The sequence below is a fragment of the Girardinichthys multiradiatus genome, chromosome Y (assembly GCF_021462225.1).
Source record: "Girardinichthys multiradiatus isolate DD_20200921_A chromosome Y, DD_fGirMul_XY1, whole genome shotgun sequence".
NCBI classification, from domain to species: domain Eukaryota; kingdom Metazoa; phylum Chordata; class Actinopteri; order Cyprinodontiformes; family Goodeidae; genus Girardinichthys; species Girardinichthys multiradiatus.
The window spans coordinates 23,928,633-23,955,376 of NC_061818.1; the positions used below are offsets into that span (position 1 = coordinate 23,928,633).

At 40.0% G+C, this 26,744-nt stretch overlaps 2 protein-coding genes across 2 annotated transcripts in view; one reads left to right on the forward strand and one right to left on the reverse strand.

The window, feature by feature from the left end:
* LOC124864224 (mitochondrial import inner membrane translocase subunit TIM16-like) overlaps positions 1-26,744 on the reverse strand; it is a 107,626-nt gene that overhangs the window by 42,256 nt on the left and 38,626 nt on the right. The window lies entirely within an intron of this gene.
* LOC124864223 (vasorin-like) lies at positions 1,270-26,004 on the forward strand (the record flags this gene model as incomplete). Its single annotated transcript, XM_047358908.1, has 3 exons — positions 1,270-1,465; positions 8,352-8,427; positions 22,165-26,004. Coding segments are annotated over 3 exons (2,358 nt in total), but the record flags the coding sequence as incomplete, so codon positions are not given.

Genomic DNA, 26,744 nt, shown 5'->3' on the forward strand with positions numbered 1-26,744 from the left:
CTTGCTGGGCGTAGCTGACATCAAAATAGTCTCCCAGCTGCCAATGGGTAGTTTGTCATTGGTGTTATGAAGTATTTGATAGCTCTCTCTGAGGATGGAGCAACCATATGTGCACCGTATGTACACTGCGAGACCAATTAGGATCTCCTCTTAAAGTATTCATACCTTTTGGACAGTTTTTAAACATGTTGCCAGGTTATAATCACAAACTTGAAAATATTTAAAAGAAAGGCAAAAGAAAGCCATATAAAATCTGGTGAGATGAGACCATAAAAAAACATTTTGGCCAACATGCAATTTGCTCTTTGTAGATAAAAAAAAATACAAAACTTTTTTCAGCAAGAACAGGGAAGCTGGCCAAAGACGATTGGAAGATGGATGGAGCTAAATACATGGAAACTTTTAAGGTTTGCCATGTTCTTAATGTAGCTACATCCATCTTTCCATCAAATCCGACAAGGATCCATATCTCTGCTGAAGAAAAGCATTCCCACATCATGATGCTGCTGCTACCTTGTTTCCCCAACTTTTCTGCCACGCAGTGTGCATATGAGCCAAAATGTTTAGGCTTGGTCTCCTCTGTCTGGTGTATCCCCTACATGGCTTGTGGTTAACTTTAAACAGTAGCTTTCATTGTTTTCTTTCAATTTACACACAGTTGCACTTTGTTTAGTTATTGAACGACTTCTGAAGGCTAGTTGTTAGTGGCATCAAAGTAAACGGGCACAAATACTAATGTGGACCACACTTTTCAGACTTATTTGTAATAAAAAAGGTAAACCATCCATCATTTTCCAGCTAGTCTATGCTTCACTAGACTGTGTTGGTCTATAGCATAAAAGCCCACTAAAATTCATTACAGTTAAGTGGTTGTAATTTGACGGAGTGTGGAGTGATTCAATGGGTGTGAATACTTTTGTAAGGCAATGTAACTGGATGTGAGTGAATAGAAAAGATAAACATACTGGAGAAAACAATAAATGCTCTGTATTTTTAAAAAAGACCATCCAACTGGAACAGATAATACTCTTGCTCAGAACAGGTACTGCAGGGTAGGATTTAAGACTGGAATTTCTCTTCTGAGCCAAGCTGCAAGGTGAGTTGTTTGTTGCCTTTCAGTCAGCGCAGGAGTGCGCCTGGATTCGCCCCTCCCACCCCTCTGCTCCAACTCTCTCCCCTGTGCTCTCCAATAAAGCGCTTTTTGTCCAGGGGAGTCGGCGCTTGAGCGCATTCCTTGACATGGAGGCTGGTGTACCTCTCTGTCTCTGACTTTTTGATGAGGTCCCTTCTTGGTTGCTTAGGTCAAAATACGTCCACGGAGAGGAAAGAAAAATACTTTTTTTATTCTTGCGGATCGTGCGCACACGGAAAACTACAAGGTTTGGAGTTAACATCGGTGAATTGATTGGGTTGGATACGGACACAAGCGCGACAGCGCTCTTACAACTTCTCTACAAAGTTACGGGTAAGACTTTCCTGCATCTACTAATAAAATATTAATAAAGAGTATTTTCAGATCTTTAAAGCTGTATGTTGCGGAGCAAGACGCGTGAACTAGGAGACGCGTAAAACAGGACTGCGTAAAATATTCTAATCAACGAACGAACTGAGATAAAAATCTAAAATCTTGATAGATTTATGTGCACGGTGACGCATAAGTGACTAGATTTGTTTTATTTGTGTTTTTGCAATCCCTTTAAGAACAAAAAAACAATAAAAGCTGTAAAAGCGTGTTGTTTTGTAACTGGACCAAGCGTAGCGTGTGCGCGATGCACAAAAGTAGCCGTCGGCGCGGTGATGAGGCGGCCTGGCATTGGACCGCAGGACGCCGTGCAGCGCGCAGGGCCCGAGCCGAGCGTCTAGACCGCACCGAGCCGTGCTCACCGCAGAGGACAGCTGTTTTTGGAACAGCTTCCTCACTACATGGGAAGTTCAACAGGACCCGATGCACATGATTTACATAGAGGGTGAAACGTGTTAGGGTCTGTGGAGCTCTTAGTGGCAGAGGCGGCCAAAGGTTATGTGGATCCCTAAGAATAAATTCTTTTGGGAGCCCCTTTAATATGGTCGGTGCATGATTGTCTTTTGCATTCTGCATTTACAGTTAACTAGTAACCCATAAATGGATTAAATGAAGTATATGACAGAAATAGCCCATTTGCACTATTCATCAAATAAATTGCTCATCTAATTTAGATTTTTAAGTTGATTTTTAATTTCTATTGTAATTTCTATTAATTCTATAAAACTAATATGATCAGGATACTCCCAGATTCTCCCTTTGCTCTTTATATAAATAAGGAATTCAACAAATATTTAGGAGTCTGGTTATATTTTTTAACTTTTGATGACAGTTTTGATTTATTCATCCAAACTTCCACAGCAGCAATTTATTTAATCTCTGCAGCTATGATAAAAAGCAGTAAAACAGGACAGTTCAATAAAATTTTGCCAGAATGTGAATTCTAATCAGCAACAAGCTATTTGACACAAAAATGTTAAATTAAATTCATTAACATGACAGCCAGATGTTTATCTAGGAGTGAAAATTAGTTGAAAGATTCAGAGATTTAAGGGTACCATATTTCTGCATACTAATGAAAAACTGACTAGAATTATTATTTTCTAAAATTAGTGTTACTTCTTATTCATCTAGTAATAGATTGTGACGTTGTGCAACAATTTTATTTTTGAGCACAAATGTTTAAATTAGCTTCAAAGTTCAGGTGGCACCCTAAGTTGCTGCAAAGTCCGCTTTTATTTCTGCTCGGCCCTCATTATTGGCTATCTTAGACTATTAGGCAAAGAAAATCTTAAATGGGCATGGATTAAACATACCTCTGATCAACTATAATCCTTTTGAGAATATTATTAGACTGGCTCATAATAATAAACATTATTCCAAGCATGTTTTACAAGAACATTAAATTTAGGCCAAGTTTTAGTCAAACACAATGATTTAGGACATTTTGCAACATTAAAATTGTCCATCAACTACCGCTACCGATAATGCAATGATTCAATTACACAATAACTTAATAACTCCAAATATGCACAAGTTACAGAGATGCCAAACAGTGCAATCGTTCTGACTTTTAGCTGAAGGCATTCTGGCACAAGTGGCTAAGATGCAAGTAAAGGTAAACAGAAATTAGACAAATGTCAGCATCCTTCGGCAGGCGTTGGGGTCAAATTCCTAAAAGATTAAATCTCTGGGCACCCTTCTCCAGGTTTAAACCAACATCTAATAAAGCTACGTGACTTGACATGTTCAAACCGATCTCTGTTCTGGAGAGTAAAGATGCAAGTAACATTTCCGTGTTGTTTTTCCAGCTCTCTTTCCAAATATTGTTGCCAAAATAAACATGCACAGATCAAACTTGGCTTTGTTGGAAACATGGCATCAAACAGAACAATAGGCAAGGTTAATTTCTTAATCTGAGTAAGAACAAATCCTTTATTTTAACTTGCATGTCCCCACAATGAAGCACAGAAAATTACCTAGATTCTCCTAGGGGCAAAAAAACCCAGACCTAACTACTGCAATAGCCCCCTATTAACCCATCACCGGTGCTCTGCTTGTTTCATTGCTAAGCGCTTCATTGCATGCTGTCATTATGTTGTAAAATAAGCTACTCTGTCATTGACAGTATGTAATGGTTGCAATCTGTTAATATATTAAGCTACCGGTCATAGCGGAGCAGCCACAGGAGGCCAATTACCCCTGTGCTAATGTGGAGAGATTTGAGGCTGCAGATGGTGACACAAAAGCAAAGGAGGGTGCTGCTGGGTACTTTCTGATGCTGTAAATAACACAGAAGTGTGGCTGAGCAGCATTTGTAGTTTGTATTCTCAGACTGTTGTATTGTGTTTGCTGACACCCCGACCTCTCAGGGCTTAGAGACAGGCAGAAAGATATCTTAGGGAATAAAAAATAACAGTTACTTCTGCATTTTCTGCAGTTTAGATCTCAGTTTGTCAAAACACTCGCACCACACTTGTGTGCTGATGTGAACACGAAGGAGAGGGCATACTGTATGCACAATAAATGGGTTATTTTAGTGGCATCTGTGTGTGGCCGAGAAGCAGACTGAGGAGAACAGGGTCTCTGTCATAGAAACTGATTGAAACAATTTAAGCACAGACCCGCCCTTCATGCAGTTTGTTACAGGGATGTTGAAACCACACCATCACTGCCCAGTCCATGACTGGTTAGCAGCACTGTGCCAGTGGGAGCTTTTATCTGTTTTTTCTTTTTTTTACAAAATCAAGGCTGGCATTTTGTTATCTGTGCCAAAGAGCTCTGGAGGGAAAGAACGCTGATGTCTAAATTCACTGCAGACCACAATTATAACATTTCATTTGTTGTTTTTAAAGCTGAACTAAAAGCAGGGTTTCTGCACAGTCTGGAAAAGTGTTTTCCAAGTCTGGAAAAACATGGAAAAGTAGTTTTATCTTCAGACCTTTTCAGAATTCCAGATTACTCCTATCCCATTATCTAAAAGTTGTATCCATCCATCCATCCATCCATTCATACATCCAAACCACTGTGCTTTCTTATGCTTCCTAACCACTGCAGAAAAATATCTTCTGAAAGTTTAAAAGTTGTTTATAAATAGTTTGAAAATGGGATTTGTTATAAATCTTATCACAATGTTGTGGAACTTGTACATTCATGTCTTGATACTGAACGTTGCCTTTCTCCTTTCCCCGAACGTCCAGACTTTTCAGGGCTCAGTTTTACCTCAATTAGGGCAAGTGCCTGAAGAATTTGACCCTCAATATCAGAAGTATTAGAGGGTTAAAAGTCAGGTGCTGAGGCAAGGAGGCCTGGGGAAGGGAGAAGAGCAGGGCATACTCTCAGAAAGCAGGGAGAAGGAAGTCGAAAGGGCAGAAACTTAGAAAAAAACAAGGTTACAATTAGCGAGGAGGAAACTGAAGTAGAACAAATCCTTGTTATGTCAAAACTTCACATTATTGTTCATCTCCCGTCAGAGATGGCACAGTAGGAGGGGTGTTGCCTTCGCCAGAGCTTTTACTTATAAGAGGCGTCTTGAGTAAAACCCCCGAGCTTCAAAGGCCTCGGCCTCAAACATCAGTGCTGAACCAGCAGCATGTGGAGGCGAACCCTAGCCTATATGCCTGCCAAGCTAAATTGAAGAAGAGCTCGCCGATGCAGCCAAATGATGCGTTCAGAAGAACCACTTCAAAACCCTCACATAAATACACACACACACACACACATGAAAAGAGATCAAAGGGATTCAGAGTTGCCCAGTTTGAGCCCAAAACCCCCAATTAACTGCTGCCCTCCACGTCCACTTTCACAGAGTCCAGCGCAAGCATGTCGAAGCAACCTTTAAGAAGCTTGCAGAATCCAACCTGTGATTGAAGCTCCTAAATACACTTTGAAAGTTCTGAATCAAGATAGAAAATCTGTAAAGCTGCCCCCCCGAGAAAAAAAACAAATGATGGAAAAATGAGGAGGAGAACAAGGATGTTCATCTATAAAGAAAGACACCACAAATTGCTGCATTTCAGTTGGTTTGTAAAAAAAAACGAAAACGCTAAGAACCAACTCCTAATCTAGGGTTGTAATTACTTCTGGCCTGCACTGTAATTAGGAGATGAGCCATGAACTACATCTAACTGGGCAAAAGGAAAGCAAGAACCCAAGCACACACAAACACACAGCTATGGTGCCAAGTAAAGTTATTGGCATCCCTGGACAAATGTGTAAAAAGCCTAATTACACAATATAATATCTCACTTAGAAAAATGGAGAAATCTAACCTTTAATTTGAGTCAATTTATTCACAGGAGGAAATAGAAAAATCATGTCACCAGGACTAGAATTACTGGTATGAACCCATTATGCTTATGTGACGGCTCTTAGTCATCTCCTATAATATATCACAATGTTAGAGTACAATCTCTGGCCATTCCTCCATTCATTTGAATCAAGTTGCTGAAACAGAGACACATGTAAAACATAAAGAACAGTGGGCCCTAAGGATCATGATGGGGAACATCTGCTTTAGACCATTTAGACGTTACTCTAATGTGCTAAACACAACTTGATTTTGTGTCTAGAGAAACGTTTGTTTTTTGGATCATTATTACGTTATAAGAGCTAATGACAACCTACCTTCACCTTTTGTAAAGTATTTAAACAAGGTTTGCAGGATTTTTAGGAGAAACAGGCCCACAGATTACAGATCCACCACTATACTTTTTTTCATTTAGAGATTATGCTACTGTAAAATAAAACGAATTTAATGGTTTTATCAGGGTTGCCGATAAATGCCCTGTAAGGCAGTTCCTCCTTAAGTTTGTGCTTAAAACCTTTAACATTGCAGAAGGTGGAGTCATTCTCACACACCTCCATGGGGTTACATCTTACACACAAGCGGAGACATAGAGACAGAGCCGCTTTCTTCCACTGTGTCGGCCGAGCATTTTGTTCTCTGGCTCACTATTTTCTTAACGTCTATTTCAGTCGCCAGTGTGACACAGATAGTGCTGCTATCTGGTACCGCTCTCTGAGTAAGAGGGCCGGATACAGGTCGAGAGCGGGAATCTGTGCCTGCGTGCCTGTATCTGTACGGCAGCATAGATCGCCCACAATCCCAATCACCTAACAATGCAATCAGCACAACAGGGGCGCAACTGTAACTGGTAGGAAGTTGAGCAAGAAGAATCCTCACAACTTCAAAGATCTTAAGCAAAACAAAAGTCTTTGTCTATGATTAGTTGATCTTGGTCCTGGGCTGCAAGACAAGCATGCTGTTGTCAGTAACCTTGTGGTACAGCTGTTTCAGAAGCTTAATCAGAAAGAAGGATCGCACCTTTTTGGTCTTGAGTTCCACTTTGAAAGCTAAATATTTACACGTCAGTCAAAGAATCGTCTGAGAGGCAGCAATTCCAAAGATCTAACCACGCTAGGGTCATTGCACACGCGTCCTCTGGTATAGCAGCTACCTGCACAAGCGTGCATCTGTGCCTTTACTTGTGTGGATCACTAGTATTCATGCATTTAGGTGTTACACAATCAATTATAGCAAAGTTTGTGGCTTTTATTTTAACCTGACTCAGAGCGGATATGTATGTAATCCACTTCTTACTAGGAACACAATAATAAAGAAAATACAGTAAAAATCACTATGAGTAAAAGTCACTTGTCATAGTTGCTCTAGACTGTAAACGGATACTATTTACAGATAATTGTCTATAAAACAGTTTAAAACAAATTCAAAAAACAAACATGTATAAATTATTTTTTCTGTCCAAATTTCATCCACTAATAGAAAAAAACCCCAGGAGATGAAAACAGCTGATTCATTTGATCAGGTTTTTTCTGGCCAATACTAATTTCCAGCTTTCGTTGAGGTCTGATCTGCCAATTCAGATATTTTATTCTAAGGACTTCAACACATAAAAGACAAACTAATAGGCTGCAAGTTCTTTGATTAGAGACAGAAGCTTTAAATCTAACAGAAAATTAACATGCATGAAAAGGTTTAAATTGCATGTCCTTTACCTTTATCCAATTTTATTAAACTAAAACTAAATTACTGGTGGTAGATGTGGATAAAGACTGAAAATTGTGGCATTTCTTATCTTTAATGCTTAAATGAATAGTCATCCATTAATGTTCCAACTTCCTTGTCTCTGCGGCCACCATCGTGTTTGATGGAGGTGGTGTGTTCAGATTCTTCAGCGTTTGAACATCCATAGAGGTAACTTGTTTTAGAACCAAGTCATATTTACTGTTTTTTGCAAGCACATGAATGCATATGTTTCATGTTCTAAGATCATAGATAGGGAGCTAATTCCTAATAAATAAATAAAATGTGGCCAGTTTGTCCCCTACTAGTTGAGTTTTAACAGCAGAAATGCTTTATGTGGCAGAGGCGAATAAACATGCCCGAAACAATAAAAACATGGATGTAAATTGCAGTAAAAATCCAATTCAAACTGGTTGAACTACTATGCTAGAAAAACAAACGAAACACACTGTATGAGGGCATGGAGTTTACATTAACACATACAGACGATGGGGTGATGAAGCTAAGACAAAGGAGCTGACAGAGCAGAAAGGCAGGCGGTCGGCCAGAATTCTTGCCTCACTCCCTGCGTTCTGTCATCTGTTGTGTTGCCACACAGCCGGCCCACTCACCATGCTCCTGCAAACAGCTGGAATCTAACCAATTAGCAGCAACAAAACTTCCTGTTTCGCTTGTGGGCTATTAATAGTCCATGACAGAGTGGCTGGGTTCCAGCTAAGTAGAGCAGGTTAGACATGGTAAACATGATTTCATTAACAGATCCAAATGTTTCGTTATGTTCAGGTAGAAAAAAAGCAGCTGAAGTAGAAGAGGAAGAAGAAGAGGGGAGCAGGAGTAGAAGAGGAAGCTTCGGGAATGAGTGAGTGAATCTGGCAGCTTTACTGCAACATTGTCAATACAAATAAGAGGTGGCCAACTGCTTTAATACAAACACATGGTTAAGATCAGAAATAAAACAAGATAGACTCCATAAATAATGTTGCATTTCTGATGTGGTTATTCAATTCAATTCAGTTTATTTATATAGCGCCAATTCACAACACATGTCATCTCAAGGCACTTCACAAAAGTCAGGTACATACATTCCAATTAATCCTAACCATTGAACAGTGCAGTCAGATTCAGTTATTTATTCAAATTGGATAAAAAGTTTTTCTATCTAAGGAAACCCAGCAGATTGCATCCAGTCAGTGACTTGCAGCATTCCCTCCTCCTGGATGAGCATGTAGAGACAGTGGAGAGGAAAAACTCCCTTTTAACAGGAAGAAACCTCCAGCAGAACCAGGCTCAGTGTGAGCGGCCATCTGCCACGACCGACTGGGGGTTTGAGAGAACAGAGCAGAGACACAAAAGGAACACAGAAGCACTGATTCAGGAGTACTTTCTATGGGAAGGAAAAGTAAATGTTAATGGATGTAGCTCCTTTAGTGGTTTCATCTAGAAAGAAAGAACAGATAAACTCTGAGCCAGTTTTCAAGGTTAGAGTCTGAAAAAGAGCACATAGAGTTAGTCACAGTAAAAGCTCAGTCAATCACCATGTCTAGGAGAGAGAAAGGGTTAAACACTAAAAGATCAAGTTATATTAATAAGCACTTTGAATGTTTGAAACCAGAATCCCAAAAAGCCACTGTTGGTGGTCTTCTGTGTGTTAACTCTAACACCCTGCTTCCTCAAGAGGCCTTTTCTCTCTGAGCCTGTTAACAAAGATTGGCAGGAGAAAAAGAGCAGCTCTCTTACCAAGCACACAGCATTTCAGTGATACAAGGGGGCTGTTTAGGAAACGTAAGGAAGTTTGTTTCTTTCCTTACTTCAGGGATTGTTGCAGACATAGTTTCTATACCCTTACCAACTCATACCACCATTTCATACCTAAATATTGTCATTTCATCAAATCCTACTTCCATTTCATACCCATATGAACTACTTCATGCCCATCTTTTAAAAGCATTGCATATCTATTTATTTCTTTTTGTAGTTACTGACATAGCAGGAATACAAATGCTTAAATTTCACAGATTATTGAGCTTAATAAGTATTTTCTGAAAAAGACTCTTACGTAACATGATGGATATGGACTCTGTTGATGTTTTTTACAGAGGTCATAAAATTTCAACACTATTCTGTAAACGATGGCGGGTACAAAGTGACCCATTGTCAGTACCAAATGCTCCATGCCAGATGACTCCATTTTCATATCCAAAACTGTCAGGTGCTTAGCAACCCAATATAAAAGGTGCAAAACGGCAATGGGGGAAACTAGAACAAAGTTCTGAGCATGATCTATTTGGTTATTAGATTTTTTGGTGCCATTTGCACACCTTTAAGCTTTGCCTAAAATAACTATAAAAGGACTGCCTAAAACAGGTGTCGGCTTTTTAAAATTGTTGAGATTATTTAATTCTACAGAATGACTTTGTTAGTACAACACTTCATTTAGATTCAGGATGTTTAGGATTTGGAGGTGTATGCAAGGTAGTGAGCTAAAAGTCTTTTGCGTTTCTGTTTGCCAGAAAAAAAAAGCTCAAAAAAGTAAGAGCTTCTTGCTTAAAAACTTTCTAAACTGATCACAGAGAACTAAGATTCACCACAGTCAAAAGGTTTACTAAATATTCTTAAACACTAGTATTTAGTAGGAGTCCCTGATTAAACTAAACACCCAGCTACCAGTTTTTGTGTAATATCAAATTTTTAGGTATGCAAGACAAGTTTTTATAAATCTTGGTCTGTTTTCTTGTGCAAGGCTCTTTCAAAAATGTGCATATTAGTTTGTAACTAAAATGAATCAGTTTTCTAAAACAATGTAAGTGACTTTCAACTATTAAAATGACAGTCAAAGTGGAAGAGAGACCATATTGGCTGCTGCAGCTCCTTCTTGGTCTGTGTTATACAACCTGTTCTGCTCACACATAAACAGGAAACGCATTGAAACATGTTATGAGCCAAATCATCAACAAGTCCTATAATAAAACAGACAGGAAACATGCTAAAGTTAGCCTAGCCCTTCTCCAAACAGTAGCCACATGAAAACAACATCTGCAGAAGTAAGAGGCAAGATGTGTCGCCTCAGAAATTATTTAGAAACAAAATTCTGTCCAGCTAAGTAAGATACAATTGTAATACTAATGTAGACCATGTAGTGTATTGTTTTACAACACTTTAATGCTACTGAGTGTTCAAGCACACAATTGGATTTTAGTAACTTTAACCTAGTGGTTGGAATTAGAGAATATTTTTTTAATCGCTCAGATTGGACAGTCCTAGTAATTGGAAGTACACGACTGATCCTCTGTTGACCTTACGAACCTTATCCTGACCTGTCACCCTCCGTCCTGCTTTGGTGCTATTCCAGTTGTCAATGAGGTGTGACAGGGACTGTGTGGGATTGTAAAGACAAATCCACATGTACACAGCCTCCCTGGCCCTCTGGATGCACATCACTTCTCTTGCTAATTGCCTCCCTCCCTCCTCCTCATCCACCTCCTCCTGTCTGATCCCTGTCTTCCACAGAGAAAACGAAGATGATGGAGCAGTGAAGTATTGATCTCTGGCTGTAACCCCACATTCCACATACTTTTTTTTTTTATCTTGCTGTAAATTATTTGCAACTAGCAAATGCTTCAGTGTCAACACCGTGCCTTCTGAGTTTTATCATCAAAAGCTTGCCTTGAATTACAACACGCGCTGCCAAACCTGGGTCTCTATTACTCATCTTTGTCCAGATGCACGCCTGTATTTCTGCATGCATCTGTAACCCTTTCATAACACATTTAAATATGAGTGAATATGTTTGAGTTAGAGTTTCTTGTCAATGCCCCCATTACAAGAGCATTACTGTTAAATTGTGAGTTAATAAAGTTACTATTTCAACCTTAATGCAAACAGTCAGGAGCAAACAAGGGTGTTTCAAGATATGTTCATTTAGTGACTCTACCACATGCTTAAACAAACTCTTTGACACTGAGCCTGATCCCAAATGTGTGGGCAAACACATGAGAGTACACGCTGCTTTGCATTTTTAACTCAGGAATCTGTTTTGATTACCTAAAGAGACATATGAAGGGATGTGTTGATTTAGAGCAAACAAACTGCTCCTTCTGCCGACAAAAGTTACTATTCAATTCTGACAAAGTGATCAGCCGTATCTTCTGTCTGAAGTACGATAAACTTGCCATGTGTGCTGAAGGAACAGATCTAGGTCATGAAGCACACAAAGGGTCCCTATGTCTCTTGGTTTCCTTTATACTTTTAATATAAGGTATTCAAACCTTAGTGGCTTTGTTGGTCTGCCTGCAATACAATGACAGGGGTTGATAGAATGTTGTCATCATGCATAAAATGAGTGCACCTCAGTTAGTACCTCATCTTCTTTGTGCCAGATTTGAGGAGCCTTCAGGCAGAGCGCACCAGCTGCAGGGAAGCTGTAAAATGTCTGTGCTGAAGACTTTAAACTGCTGAGGATCTCACCTGTTTGCGTGAATGTGGCTATGGAGCTCACAGCTCCTCTAAATCATTTCTTAAACCGTTTTGATTTGGATTCAATTTTCGGTTGTGACCTTTGAGCTTTGATAGCGTATTTCCCTTCAGTTGTGTTGCTGATCAATAACCCAGCAAGTTTTTGTTCATAGTTACACACAGTGTACCTGAGGCCATGAAGGAGAAGCATGTCCACGTTAAGAGTGAGGAGGGAAACTCTGTACCGCCTGACTGTTGTCTTTTCTAGCCATCCTACCCCAGTGCTGGAGCCGCAACAATGCAGGCAACGGTTACACAATAAATTCCTTTGTGACACTGTAATCAGCAACAGTGATCTCCAGTTCACATTTATCTTGTGTGTGTGGCACATGTCTGGCTTTTGAAAGGGAAAAAAACTGGAGGGTAGTGTGACAAAAAAAATTTAAAACTGGGTCTTACAGCCGGAGAAGCACCGTGGGGTAGGTACATCGCCTCCCTGTTGTCTAATTCATCACATATTCAATGTCTGCATTTCACTGGCAACTTAATGAAGTTAGAAGTCAATCTGAAACAACCAAATCCATTCAGGTCAATACTAAAGACTCAACAGATCTCAAAAGTAATTTGTAACAACTGATGTTCTCCAAACCTAAATAGAGAGCCCTGCAAATGTGGGATGGACCAATAAAATAAAATAAATAAATTGTGTTTTTAAAAGTTAGCTTACAAATAAAAAAGATGAAAAGTTTGGCATGCATGCTTATTTTGCCTCAATGAGCACATTATCCCCACAGTGAAACAAGGTGGTGGCTGCATCATGCAGCAGAACCACCTTTTGCTGCAATAAGTGCAGGTTTTTTGTGGATTATCTCCACCAACAACTAGACACTGAAATTATTCTTTGCAAAATGGCTGATCAGTCAAATTGGATTGACAAGAAACAGAAGTCTTTTCACAAATTATCAATTGGCTCTACGAAGTCAGTTTAATTTTGGTCATCCGTCCAGAACACCTTTTTCTACAAGTTTGCTGTGCCTCCACATGGGTTTTGGCAAAATGTGGGTTCCTTAACAACAACTTTCCTCTTGACATAAAGCTCTGTTAGATGTTCAAAGCTTGGGATGTAGTTTTATCGTCTTACATTACTTTAAAATTATCCACAACTTTCTTCACTACTATTGACGTTTCTTCCCTAATGTTGTCTAACAAACCTCTGAAGCCTTTACAGAACAGATGCCTTTTCACTAAGGTTAAATTAAACACAGGCTGATTTTATTTATAAGTGCCAGAGTACAGGAGAGTATCCCAAGCATTTCAGATTAAAATTTTTTTAAATATTTTGAAAACTTATTTTGAAAACAGTGTATCCTTTAAATTCACAATTATACACGACTTTGTCATCACATAAAATAAAATGCATTAAACGTTTGTGGGTGTTGTGTGACAAATTTCTGCTCCAAACAGGTGCAAACCTGTAGTTTTTTCTCCAAATGCTGAAATACGTTCAACAAAATGAACAAGTAGCCATTTGCCCAACATTACTGATTACAATCACACCAGCCTCGAGCTCTCTCCAAGCTAATGAATACCGAACCCTTGCAGGGTAGATTTGGCAGATGGAGGAGACCTGCCTTCATCGGATTCCAGTCATACTCTTGTCATGAACAAACCCGATACCAGAAAAACCTAAAAACGTTTTTAAGCAGAAGAGAAAGGAGTTGAGTGAGAAGAGCAAAATCCTAGCTCAATACCAGATATTTTGTTGCTTCTGAAGACACAGTTTAAAAAAATTGACTTCTTGGAATCTGAAGCCCACACTCATAGAAGGTAACCGGCATGTTTGAAGAAAGCAGGAATATCACATGTTGACAGACACGTAAAGAGACGAAGGGATCATTTTCCTCAGCTAGTACGTGTGACATTGTTTGTTTAACAACAATAGTCTGGCTGTCAGTCACTCGGCCTCAACTAGCACCCAAAAGGCCTGTCTGGGTCACACTTCCTCCGACTTGAATCCTTACATGCTGATTCTGCAACAAAGGAGGGAAAACTGTCAAAATCAAGTTGTGCATCTTTTAAAAAGGATCTAAAGGTACCAATAATTAGATTTTATGATTACTGTGAAAAACTACTGTCCTGTTTGTAGTTGAACAAAAAGTGTCGCTGAGGAATTTCTGCAGAAACACAGTAATATAAAGGTACACAGCATGAGAAGTATGCATGGCATACAATGTCAGGTAGATAAGCATCATAATGGCCACGAGGCAAACTAGCATTATGGGTATATCGCAGATGGGAGGCAGAATGTCGGCATGCAAGTATAACTGTAGGCTTGTGGCTGACTGAACAAACTGGTCCACCCAGCTTCTTCAGACAAAAAAACAAAAACAAAGGCAAAACACAGAGAATGTCCTTCGTTAGACGAGGTCTTTTTAAAGTGACTTAAAGCCTATATTAACCAAATCTGGCTGCAGCCTTGCTTTTGTTACATGTCTGCACCAGTGTGGCAGAGCCCTCTGGATGATGCTGCCAAAAAGAACAATAAAGTTTTGATAGTGACCGGAGGCATGGATAGTCACAGAATGGAAATCAAAGCACACGGACATTGTCTGGAAAAGGTCCAGCTTCGTCACAACTAGTCCTTGCACATTCTGTTTTCTTGCGATGTGAAGCTTTTGGCCTGAGCGGACTGCGACCTCTGCAGTGTTGTGGTTTGTTGTTGTGTCTGACAGAAAAGGATGAGTAAGAGACACAAAGCCCAGGACTAACAAAAGCTGTGGGTGTAAAACAGCAGTTTGAGAAAACAGATCAAAGAACAGGCTGTCAGTGGTATGCTGGAATCCTGTGTCCTCTGTGTAATGTGACCACCTTGTGGTGAAGGTCTCCAGCAGATGTGCACATCCGTGAGACAAAAGCGACTGTGAGTTGCTGTCTTTAGAGGGTCAGAGGGGCAGGAGATGTTGACGAGAGACTTGTGTCGTGGCCGAGGTGAAACAAGTGGACAGTGTGTCTGGCCTCAGCAAGAGTGTGTGCTTATTTAAAAAGCAAAAGTCAAATCTAGCATCTATTAACCATCTGTCATATCCTTCAGCAATAAAACCAAAGGAAATTATCCACATTTCCTTTTAGAACGCACACAACCTGACCTCAGCTCAGAGGAGGCAGACGCAGACGCAGAATCTCTGCCACCAACCTCCTCTGGTTTCCATCTCTGCCTTTTTGGCCCAGGTTGTATCATTTAGTCAGACACACTTCGAATGGTTTGGGGTTTCACATCTCCCCTGGAGGAGCAGAGAAAAAGCACCTGTTGAGATGAAACTTCGGTGTATGATTGTAACCGGAGCTGGGTGTGTGCCTTTGTCCAACAAAGGATGTTAACTGTGTTGTGTGGACCAGAGTTACAACAGAGGACGCTGAATAGAGAGCAGAAGTGGAAACACTAATCTGAGCCTAACCTCTGACTCCGAGGAGTTGGCCCATGTCTTGCTTGCTTATGAGCTTTGTCATCCTTTGAACTGATGCTATCTGGTTGTTAAATGATTGTTTGCCTTCCAGGTCTCTTGTAATTTTATAGCAGAAGCAAATGAACTAAAATGTAACTTCTCACTGGTATCACAAAATCAAACAAAAAAAGCATTAATCAAATTACTTCCACTGTACAGTTATGCACTGCTTTGTGTTGGACTAGAACATAGAATCCCAATAAAGCACCCAATAGGTCATAATTATATGCACAACCCAATAAAATTATTTAGCTCCAGCGATGCTGATGTACAAAGGATTAAATCTGTTGGAAGCAGTGTTTGTGCAGCACATTGTGGAAATACTGAAGCCCCTAATCCCAGTACGACCTTCACAGATCATAACAATAAAACTGGCATGAGATGAGCATTGTTAGGGACATTTAAAGTAAAATGATTAATTATTTTTGTAATAAAATTCTATTTGGTTTCAATTACCAGATTTCCGTAGATGCAAAGTTATGCTGGTGGACATATATTAAGAGATATAATCTATTGTTCCTGTTAAATTAGATGGTTCCTGTCTGGTTTTCTTTACAAGCATAAAAATGACAGCAAGCCAATAGTTTTTTCACTAGTTTTAATTTCAGTTACTTTGAGCATCTCCTCTTTTGGTAGGGTAGCATTATGTAACACAGTTCAACAGGTAGAACTAGAATTGAAGAACTAAGTCCGAGACGCACCAGTCCATGTCACAACACAGGTATCCCCATGCACCAGCAGTCTTACAATAACATGACATTATGTCTGTACATGTATGTCTGTGCTGCATGTGTCTGTTCTCTGTTCTCCATCATGTTGCTCCACAAGTGATCTTTTTCAAACCCAAATATTCCTGCTTCACCTTTCCAATTCTCCCTTGACCCTTTTGTCATGTTGACAGATAACTCTGCTTGATTGTGGATAACAGAATCCAGCTGGTGGCAAAGGCTTTGCTGGTGGTGGGATGCTTTAGATCATGCACATAATGCACATACCACAAGCAGTTTTCCCCTTAGAAGATAAGGTCACTGAAATAAAAAGCCTCTTTAATGGGAGTATGTACTCTGCTGTGTGCAGTCTTATCCGGAACTGTCAGCCAGCATCACTCGCTCGTTTAGTCTCTGGCCCAACTTGTCCACACATTGTCGTTAGCTTTTAGCCCTAAAGACAGGGACTCTTGACCCCATGGACTGCTGGGATTTAATTACTGAAGCCCACTTCACCGTTCCAAAGTCAAACCTTATTCAATTTGGGCCCCTGCTGACAGAAACCTGCTCTTATCACTGCTGGATAATAAGAGTGCTAAGGAAGAGGGGAAATTTGATTATCCCTTATGCCTCTACATTTTGCCTGGTTCCTTCAAAAGTACTGAACATGTTTGTCACATTGTGCAACACAAAAACGTTCACATGCTCCCTAAGAGTTTTGGCACATTTTCTGGCCCTTGTATTGCTTCACATGTTCACCAGCCAACAAGTTTTATTCTAATATTCCCAAACAATGTGAGATTGATGCGTAGATTTTAAGAGATCTGCTATGAATCCAATCCTTTGTTTATAAACCCGAAAAAACTTCCTGCGAATCTTAAAAAGCCGGGATCACTTTTTTCAAACTCCGCTGCTGTCTGTCTCAGGAATGTTTCAAGCGCACAGGGGAGAGAAAAGGAAATTACAAGTCGACAAAGGAGGAGGAGGAAGGCAAGTCGGGAGGGGGGCATTCCACCACTATGTGCAGGATTACAACTTGTCTTTCTAATACCTCTCTCTGCACCCCCACTCACAGCAATCACTCACCACAGCAATGCCCCAGCTGCACCTTATCTTGGCTGCTGATCAGCTCGAGCCTGCTGAAGTCAAAGGGAAAAGACAAAAGCAGAATCTAACCTTTCAAGTTCCAGTTTATCTGAGATCGGGCTGTATCCCTCCCCGTGCACCTCGCCACAGTTTCTCCTCCGCTTTTATCAGATGGGCCTAGCCTAGTTTGGAGTGTGGCACGCTCAAATAAACATTACACCCTCTGGGAAGCTATGGTAGAAATACTGCAATGATTTATCAAAGGAAAATATTCTCAGTTTTATCTTTGTGGGGCTCTTGCTTTTCCAAAGCTGCTTTATGTTGCTGTCAATTATGGCTCTGTGCACTTTGCTTTCACCCAGAATATTGGTGAAGTTTTGCTTTAGGTCTTAAATGTAAGGAATGAGTGCTCTTTCCGGCAGGGTTTTGATTCTCCCTGTTCTTCTTGTCTTGTTCTTATCTTTAGGTCTCTTAATTTGGTGAGATCTGTATACACCTTACACTTTACCTATTTTATCCACACTGTTATGATTTCAGAACCCCTCAGTGAACTGGAAACTTCTAAACTCTCCCTGGACGGCACGTGAGACTTTGCCTCAAGTTTTTAAAGAGAAAAAAACATTTATTTCAAAACAAGCAAATAAAATGCTGCTATTTTGGATTCATCCCCAGCTACTTATTCTGCAACCAGACTCTTATAGAACTTAACATAAATCCCTGCAGGCCTCTAAGTGTAAATTATGGGTTAACTGCAACCCTTCACCTGTGCTGTGCATTCATTTGTAGCCTGCAGCAAGGTATTGCCATTAGATGCTGTCATTACTTTTTCAACAAGGTTCCCAATAAACAAATCTAAGTCTGTGTGGGTTTTCTGCACAGTCAGTTTGCAGATCTGGACAGGGTTCTCCTCCTGCTTGCAGACTGAAACCAGGGAGCTGCTTTGTATAATTGAACTTCAGGGTTTTAACAGGTTTATTTGCCTGATAAGGTTTGACAGAACAACAGAAAGGAATGGCTTCATGTCATCATAAAGAGGTTCAAATTTTATGAAGAAGCTGTCACAAAAGTGTGTTGAATGAGCAGCAAAGTAAATGAAAAGCCTGGATGACTGTATTCACCCTCTCTGTTTGGTGCACTATTAATGTCCTCCCGAAGTGAGAAGTTGGTCACCAATTTCTTTTGATAAATGACTTCCGACTTTGATTCTTTTTACCCTCTAAACGCTTTCCCATTTTGCTACAACCACAAACAAATTTGAGATTTTACATGACAGAACACAAAGTAGCACATACTTGTAAAGGGGAGAGAAAAATAAAACAATTTTCCAAATCTTTTACAAATAAATCTTTTAAAATTAAAGTGCACTGCATTACGGCTCAGTAACAGTAAAGCAAATTAACAATCAACGTCACAATTAATACCCAAATTAAATTTAAAGCCATGGAAAATTTAAGTTCACAGCGGCTCTCCATCCAGTCTGACTGATCTTGAGCTATTTTACTGAGATGATTGGGCAAATATTTTAGTCCCTAGTCCAAAGCTGACAGAGAGATACCCCAAAAGGACTTGTGGCTATAGTTGCAGCAAAATGTGGTTTTATAAATTACTGACTCACTAAACTGGAGACAAATACTTGCCACATGCCACACAGACTTCTATTTGAAAACAAAACTTGTAAACTATAATTACATCTTTGCTACTTGGTGTTGATCTATAATAAGAAATTCAAATAAAACATTTTGTTTTTGATGTGTCTATAAACCAACTGATTCTACTTGCATCTCATGAAATTGTAAAGTAAAATACACTGCTCAAAAAATTAAAGGGAACACTTAAACAACACAATATAACTCCAAGTAAATCAAACTTCTGTGAAATCAAACTGTCCACTTAGGAAGCAACACTGATTGACAATCAATTTCACAGCTGTTGTCCAAATGGAATAGACAACAGGTGGAAATCTTTGGCAATTAGCAAGACACACTCAATAAAGGAGTGGTTCTGCAGGTGGGGACCACAGACCACTGGCAAATTCGACACTGGCGCCCTGTGCTCTTCACAGATGAAAGCATGTTCACACTGAGTACATGTGACAAACGTGATGGAGTCTGGAAACACCGTGGAGAGCAACCTGCTGCCTGCAACATCCTTCAGCATGACCAGTTTGGCAGTGGGTCAGTAATGGTGTGGGTTGGCATTTCTTTGGAGGGCCGCATGGCCAGAGGTAGCCTGACTGCCATTAGGTACCGAGATGAGATCCTCAGACCCCTTGTGAGACCATATGCTGGTGCGGTTGGCCCTGTGTTCCTCCTAATGCAGGACAATGCTAGACCTCATGTGGCTGGAGTGTGTCAGCAGTTCCTGCAAGATGAAGACATTGAAGCTATGGACTGGCCCTCCAGTTCCCCAGACCTGAATCTGATTGAGCACATCTGGGACATCATGTCTCGCTCCATCCACCAACGTCACGTTGCACCACAGACTGTCCAGGAGTTGGAAGATGCTTTAGTCCAGGTCTGCGAGGAGATCCCTCAGGAGACCATCCACCGTCTCATCAGGAGCATTCCCAGGCATTGTAGGGAGGTCATACAGGCATATGGAGGTCACACACAATACTGAGCCTCATTTTGACTTGTTTTAAGGACATTACATCAAAGTTGGATCAGCCTGTAGTGTGTTTTTCCACTTTAATTTTGTGTGTGACTCCAAATCCAGGCCTCCATTGGTTAATAAATTTGATTTCCATTGATGATTTTTGGGTGATTTTGTTGTCAGCACATTCAACTTTGTACAGAACCAAGTATTCAATGAGAATATTTCATTCATTCAGATCTAGGATTTGTTATTTGAGTGTTCCCTTTATTTTTTTGAGCAGTGTATATTTACATATAAAAATAAGTGGAAAAAGTCGCCACGTGAAAAAGAGGGATGCATAAACATTTCCTTTAGGTTTTCTGGTGAAAACACAATGTTCTGTTTGTACTCTGTGTCACATTGTTGGTTTCAAAAAGTTGGGTCCTATCCAGGTATTTATGCAGAGATCAACAACTACCACTTTTAAGGCCTTAAAAAAACGCTTTGCAGCATTCAAATTGGCAAACATACAAGATGTCATAAATGCGACTGCATCAATTGGAAAATAAAGTCTTTATTCTCTACAATGTTAGTTGAAAACCAGGGAAATTTAGAGTAACCTTGGGCCAACCAAGCAAAAGTACATTTATTTATCAAGGTTTTTTACTTTGTACCAATGGTCAGCAGTTACATGTTGCTTCTTCCCCCTATGCTTGTCTCACTTGATAGCACTGGATGATAAATGGCTAAACTGGTTTCTACTTTATCTCCCCCTCATTCCTCTCTCCCTCTCCTTTCCATTATTGTTTGAAATAGCGTGCTGACACTCCACTTCAGCATTTGTGAGGTGAAATGGCCTAAAACACAGGAACATATCTTTCTTTTAAAAATCTATCCACCCTCATGAGTATATTTTCATCCCTTTTACTGTCATAGAGGCACTTGTTAAGCGAGCATCACAGGCCGTCAGTCTGAATAACACAGAAAATATGCACCGTTTATCTTACATCTATGGTTGGCAGGGCAGTTCCAGACTGTCATCTCTTCTCCGAGTTAAGAAGGCTACAAATAAATCATCCACGGATGCTTTGCTACCTGCAGCATGGCATACATGCAGCCACTCAAAAGTGATGTTTCTATGATAAGATGAAACTGGAATGAACAGAATGTGTTTGAGATTAATTCTCAAACACAATCTGGAATCCTAGATGTTCACAGGAATTCAGTGTGATCCTACTACATCCTTGTTGCTAGTGTTGTGAGGCAGAGGTCTAATGAAGGAAGAAAGTAAATCACTCACAAAATTTTTTTTACAATGACTGGTAAACTTTGTTCCAGACTTATCCTGCATTTCTGCTTTATAAATGAAAAGCTACTTAGTGTTCAATAAAAAAGAAGTAAATACAAAAAGCAATTTACACACAATACTGTATTGGAGAATGTTGCCTTTATTTAGTCAGACAATATGTGGTAAAATAATATTATTCCAGTTTTTCCCACAGATATACTCTCTTTGAAGCCTTGAGTTTCTGCTAGATACACCACTGTGTCAACTCCTCACTTTGGAGTTGTCACCTAATTTCTTGATAGCATTAAGTCTTCATTTTAAATTAATAATAAAGTAAATACATACTTTATTATTTAGACCAGGGTAAACATAGACGAAAAGCAAGTTTGGCAAAAAATAATTCAGTGTTCTGATGAATCTCCAAGCAAAAATCCCAATTGGGGTTTCTCAAGGCTCTCGTCTCGGGTGACTTTTATTTAATATCTATATGCTCCTTGTAGCTTATTATGGAGTACTACAAAATGTCTTCCTATACATATGCTGATGACACACCACTTTGTGTTTCTGTGTCACTACATGACCACAGTCATTGAGTGAGCGGGTCTATAATATGAATTAATGTATGAGTCAGAATTTCCTCCAGTTTCATTCAGGAAAAACAATTTAAAAAGTTTTTAATTATGGTTTCAAAAATGCAAAATTAGAAATTAACATAGACTCAACAAAAGTAGTGAGATAAAGATTTTAGTGTTTATTCTTTATTGGGATGTTTTAATTTAATTATTCTCTAAATACAATTTCTGTTTTTAATTTAATTTCTTCATCGTTGTCCATTAAACCTCAAGTGAAGCTCTTGAAGTGTATGAATTGTGTTATTCAAATAAACCTGCCTTGCCAAATTACAAAGTTATTTTAAGAATTTGCTTATTATCTCTTTTTTTCCAAAACATTTCTAAGAGTAATTGTGTTGGTTCTTCTGGTTTTAGGCTAAGCATAGAGCGAGAGAGAGTCTGCACCATGAAGATCTTACTAAATCCATTGACGTCCTTTCTGCTCTTCCTCATCCTTCCTGATGGCATCTCTTCCAGCAACTGTCCAGACGACTGCTTGTGCTACATGCCAGGGAGCATTTTTTGTTCCCAAAGACGCTCATCTACCATTCCATTTAAAATGGACTCATCAATCAAAAACCTCTACCTGTTTGCAAATGGGATTGAAGGCATTAAAGCAGAGGACTTCAATGGACTAGTTAACTTGGAAATGCTTGACCTGAGTCAAAACAAACTGACCGATCTTCCTGAGAGGGTGTTTGAGCCCTTGAGCTCTTTAAAAAATCTGGACTTGTCGTCCAACCAGATTACATACATTTCAGAGGAATGCTTCCATGGAATGCCACAGCTAGAGCGCCTTTATTTGTATAGCAATCATATAGAGAGCATCCACCCTGCTGCGTTTAATGGCTTGGACCACCTCCTGGAACTCAAATTGCAGGGTAATATGTTGACAAGCCTGCCACTTCTGACATTGCCCAGACTGCTGCTGCTGGACCTTCGCTTCAATGTCGTGCCCACTTTAAATCCTTCCGAGCTTCAGACCCCGAACTTGGAGTCACTCAGACTTGGTGGTGTGGGGCTCAACAGCCTAAATAAGGAGCTTATAAGAAGTCTAAAGAATCTTCATGAACTGGACATTTCAGGAAACAAACTCGAGTCTTTCCCCTCAGCACTCAAGGAGACACCGGGGCTGTTTCATCTCAACATTGCTGGCAACCCAATGGGTCCTCCAAAAACTGAGGATTTGCAAAACCTTGGCGAGCTACTAGAGCTGGACATAAGCAGTCTTAGTATACAAGGACTTCCTGAGGAATTTTCCCAGCTTTTCCCCCACTTAACGAAACTAACAATAGCAGAAAATCCCTTCAACTGCCTTTGCAACTTAGCATGGTTCCCAAGATGGCTTAGGGCTCAGAGCATCACCCTGGAGAGAAAAGAAGAGACACGTTGCCATTTTCCACCCATCAATGCTGGAAAGGTATTAGAAAGACTGGAAATCAGAGATTTTGGCTGCCCAACCACAACTGCAATGACCACTACTACTATCAGAACCACTACTAGCACCCTGCCTGCCCCTGTTACTACCTTACCAACTACTACTAGATCTATTCAAGTACCCAGGGCCAGTGACAATCCACCTAACAAAGGTGGTGATGTTCTTCTGCCTCCTATCCCTGCGTCTCCAAGCAGCAGTACTGACCTGTATGAAGAAGAGCAGTTCTGTCCCCAGCATATCTGTCTGAACGGGGGCACATGTCATTGGAATCAGCGAGGTCAGATAGAGTGTGCCTGTCCAGATGGCACATCTGGGCTACGTTGTCAAATCCAGAAACACTCTTCAACCTTATCACCTGAAGATGATTCACCCAAGAACACCATCATCGCAAACACGGCAGACATCACTTCACATCAAGCAACGGCAACATCAATTCTGCTAGATCTCCATCACTATGTTGAAATGCGGCCTAAAATCCGTGTAATCCGCCTGACCTACAGAAACCTCTCTGGACCAGACCGCAGGCCAATGCAGCTGAACCTTCCAGCAAGCTTCCCGGAGTACAGACTTCGAGGTTTGAATCCCAATTCCACCTACAATGTATGTGTCAGTCCTTTAGGTGCTGCTAGTGATGTAGATAGTGTCTGCATTGAGGCTCATACTGAACCTGAACATCCTGGTCTTGATGCACAATATGACAGTCCAAAGCTAACCACAATGTTGGTGCCTGCAACTGCTATCATGCTGCTGCTGGTCCTCTTAGCAATAACAGTGGGAGTGGTGTGCTATCTTCGGAGAAAGAGAGCCAAGAGCCACCTGGAACTAGATTGTGAGCCCTCCCATTTGGAGCTGGATGGAGTCAAAGCCGGTTTGGATAATGGGCCATTGTTTCACAAACAGCCACAACTTATGATCCCTGAACCTGCTGTCCAAACAGGTAGTCTGGAGTATGAGGTGTTATTACTACAAGATCATTGTTCATCAAATAACAATATGTCTATGCACAAGCCTTCTTACTTTTGACAGCAGGTCTTGATCACTTAGACCTAAGGGATGATTTTTATTTCCTCTTCTGTGTACTGCAAAGTTCTGCAAAAGCAGAACATAAAGAGCAGTGACTGCTCCTTGAAAGTGGAGGATGCAGAGTCAGGCAAATAATCACCAAAAGAGAAATTGGATTTACTATCAACTGGTTGTCTATGATGATGCTAAAACATGGAAACACTACATGTTTGGACTTTAGAAAGCAGCAAAAGTGTTTCTGTACTAAGTGCTGCAATGAGTGTCATTCGACATGCTGTGATGCTGGGAATGCTGTTCTTGGCTAAGATTTAGGGTTGGGACACTTAAAAAGCTCATGCACTCCTTTACGTGTGCTACATGTACACTAAAATGAGCTTGTGCTGCCTTTTACCCATCACCAAAGGCCGAGTAAACAGTCTCAGTAGTTGGCTTTTAGGCAGGGTGCAAACTCATCAGTACTTACCGGAAGGGATTAGTGTATGCTGTGAATTACCTTTTAACCCACCAAATGAAGTTTTACTGAGAGAATAGCTGATGCTTTTATTGCTTTATTTGGATGAAATTGTTTTATATATATGTTTTTTAAATCCCTGTATTTTTTAAATTACTTTCAAACATTGTGAATGTTAAAACCCCTCGATAACCCTCCCCAACCCCTCTTCTTGTGACTAACAGACAAAACATCTGATTAAAATCTTTGAAGATTAAAACTCATTTGGTACCAGTAAAGTCAGTCATAGGGTTTTTCCCCCAGAATATCAGACAGTCTAAGTCGATGGGAGTCTGGAATGAATCAAGACTAAATCCCCCCGAAGGGAGAAGGGAGGCAGAATTACAACAAGGTGCAGAAGGGATAAATAGACTGAAACCCTTATAATTCTGTATCCAATGCATGGTTTTACACAGTTTTAGATTTTACTTGGCTGAAAATTCACTAAAAACATCTCCAGTGACTTGGTTTATATCCAATTTAATGGGAACACAACTATTTGTTTAACGCCATTTTAATATGGTGCAGTTCCTGGTCTGGTGGTAAAATGAGCAAGGCAAACAGTTCATATGTACCATGTTTTATTTGAGTAAAAATAGCATGCTTGATGGCATGATATGAGCTGTTACCTTGTAGCAGGGAGACACCAGTTTTGCATGCCTATATCTAACCAGACTATGCAAAATTCAGTTGCACAACTCTATGGTGTTCATAATGTCTGAAAGGAAAACGAGATTTGGAGAGATCCACTGGAAGATCAACAAAAAGACACACAAAGAGCCAAGAACCATATCTGTGAATTTTACGCAAAGAATGACACTAAAAACTGCTTGTGAGAGTCTGTGATAATGCACCTACATGTTCTGTCTTGTGGAAAGAAAAGCTGCAGACATCAAGTTACTACCATTCAACCTTGAAATGCCTGCATGCGTTGGTGTACTCCGAGCTCCAACTACTATCTACGGGCAAACGCACCAAAGACACATCCATGATTGCCTTTATAGTTACCCACAGTATTTCCAGCACACAATTTCCCTTACGCGTCCCACACAAATTCAAATGCCTTTAAAACAAGAGATGCAACTGGAATATTTGTCTATAAAATAGATAACATTGAGAATAACCAAAAGTGTTTTCAATGGTTAATGTTTTTCCCTGTTTTTTAAGGGAAACTTTTTATTGTTTATTTCTTTTTTATTGAGTGAACATATTTGTATAAAAGGAAAAAGTGATATCTACATTAAATGAATACCTAAAAGTAAAATTTTGTTGTTTTTCTTTGTCAGTTTAGCTGTTAAAAGGATGATTCATATTAGGAGAGAGGGGAGGTGGGAGAATGGGGAATATGTTTGTCATTAACTTCTGTTACGCCATCACTTAGAGCGAGAGGAAGCAGTAACAGGAGGGGGAGTGCAGGGCAAAAAGGAAAGAAAACTGCAAATGCAGGTTTCAAGTAGCAATCAGAGATATATCAATTATCAACACTTTTGGGTATATCTAGGTGATAATGTGAGTTTTTAAGCAAATCCATGCTAACAGTGTTAAATGCAATAAATCAATAAACTTATGTCTAAAGCTGGCTACTTGAAACATAAATCAACTTCTAAACACAGCATTCTAACAACCTTACTATATGCTTGTGAAAAAGTTGAGTTAGCTCATTCTTGACCAGGGCAGACAGCCCACTCCAAAAGCTTCAGAGAGGCCTTAACTTGCCTCAACAATCAATCAAAGTGACTCTGCATGCAAACAACCTGTCACTTAGTGCGCTTGCCATCTCTTTGTTGGCACACTACTTCCTACTTCCGTTAACTTTTGCCACTGGTGTAACTGAAACAGGACAACAAAAAATGGGACAATTACAGAAACAGAAGCTATTTAGGCCTGTTTCAGAAAACTACAAAACAGAATCTAAATCCATTTATTTGACCAGGTTTCCTTACAACTATGACACAAATGAAGCCAAGATCACGTTAAAACACAAGGAAGCAGGAATGGCTAACA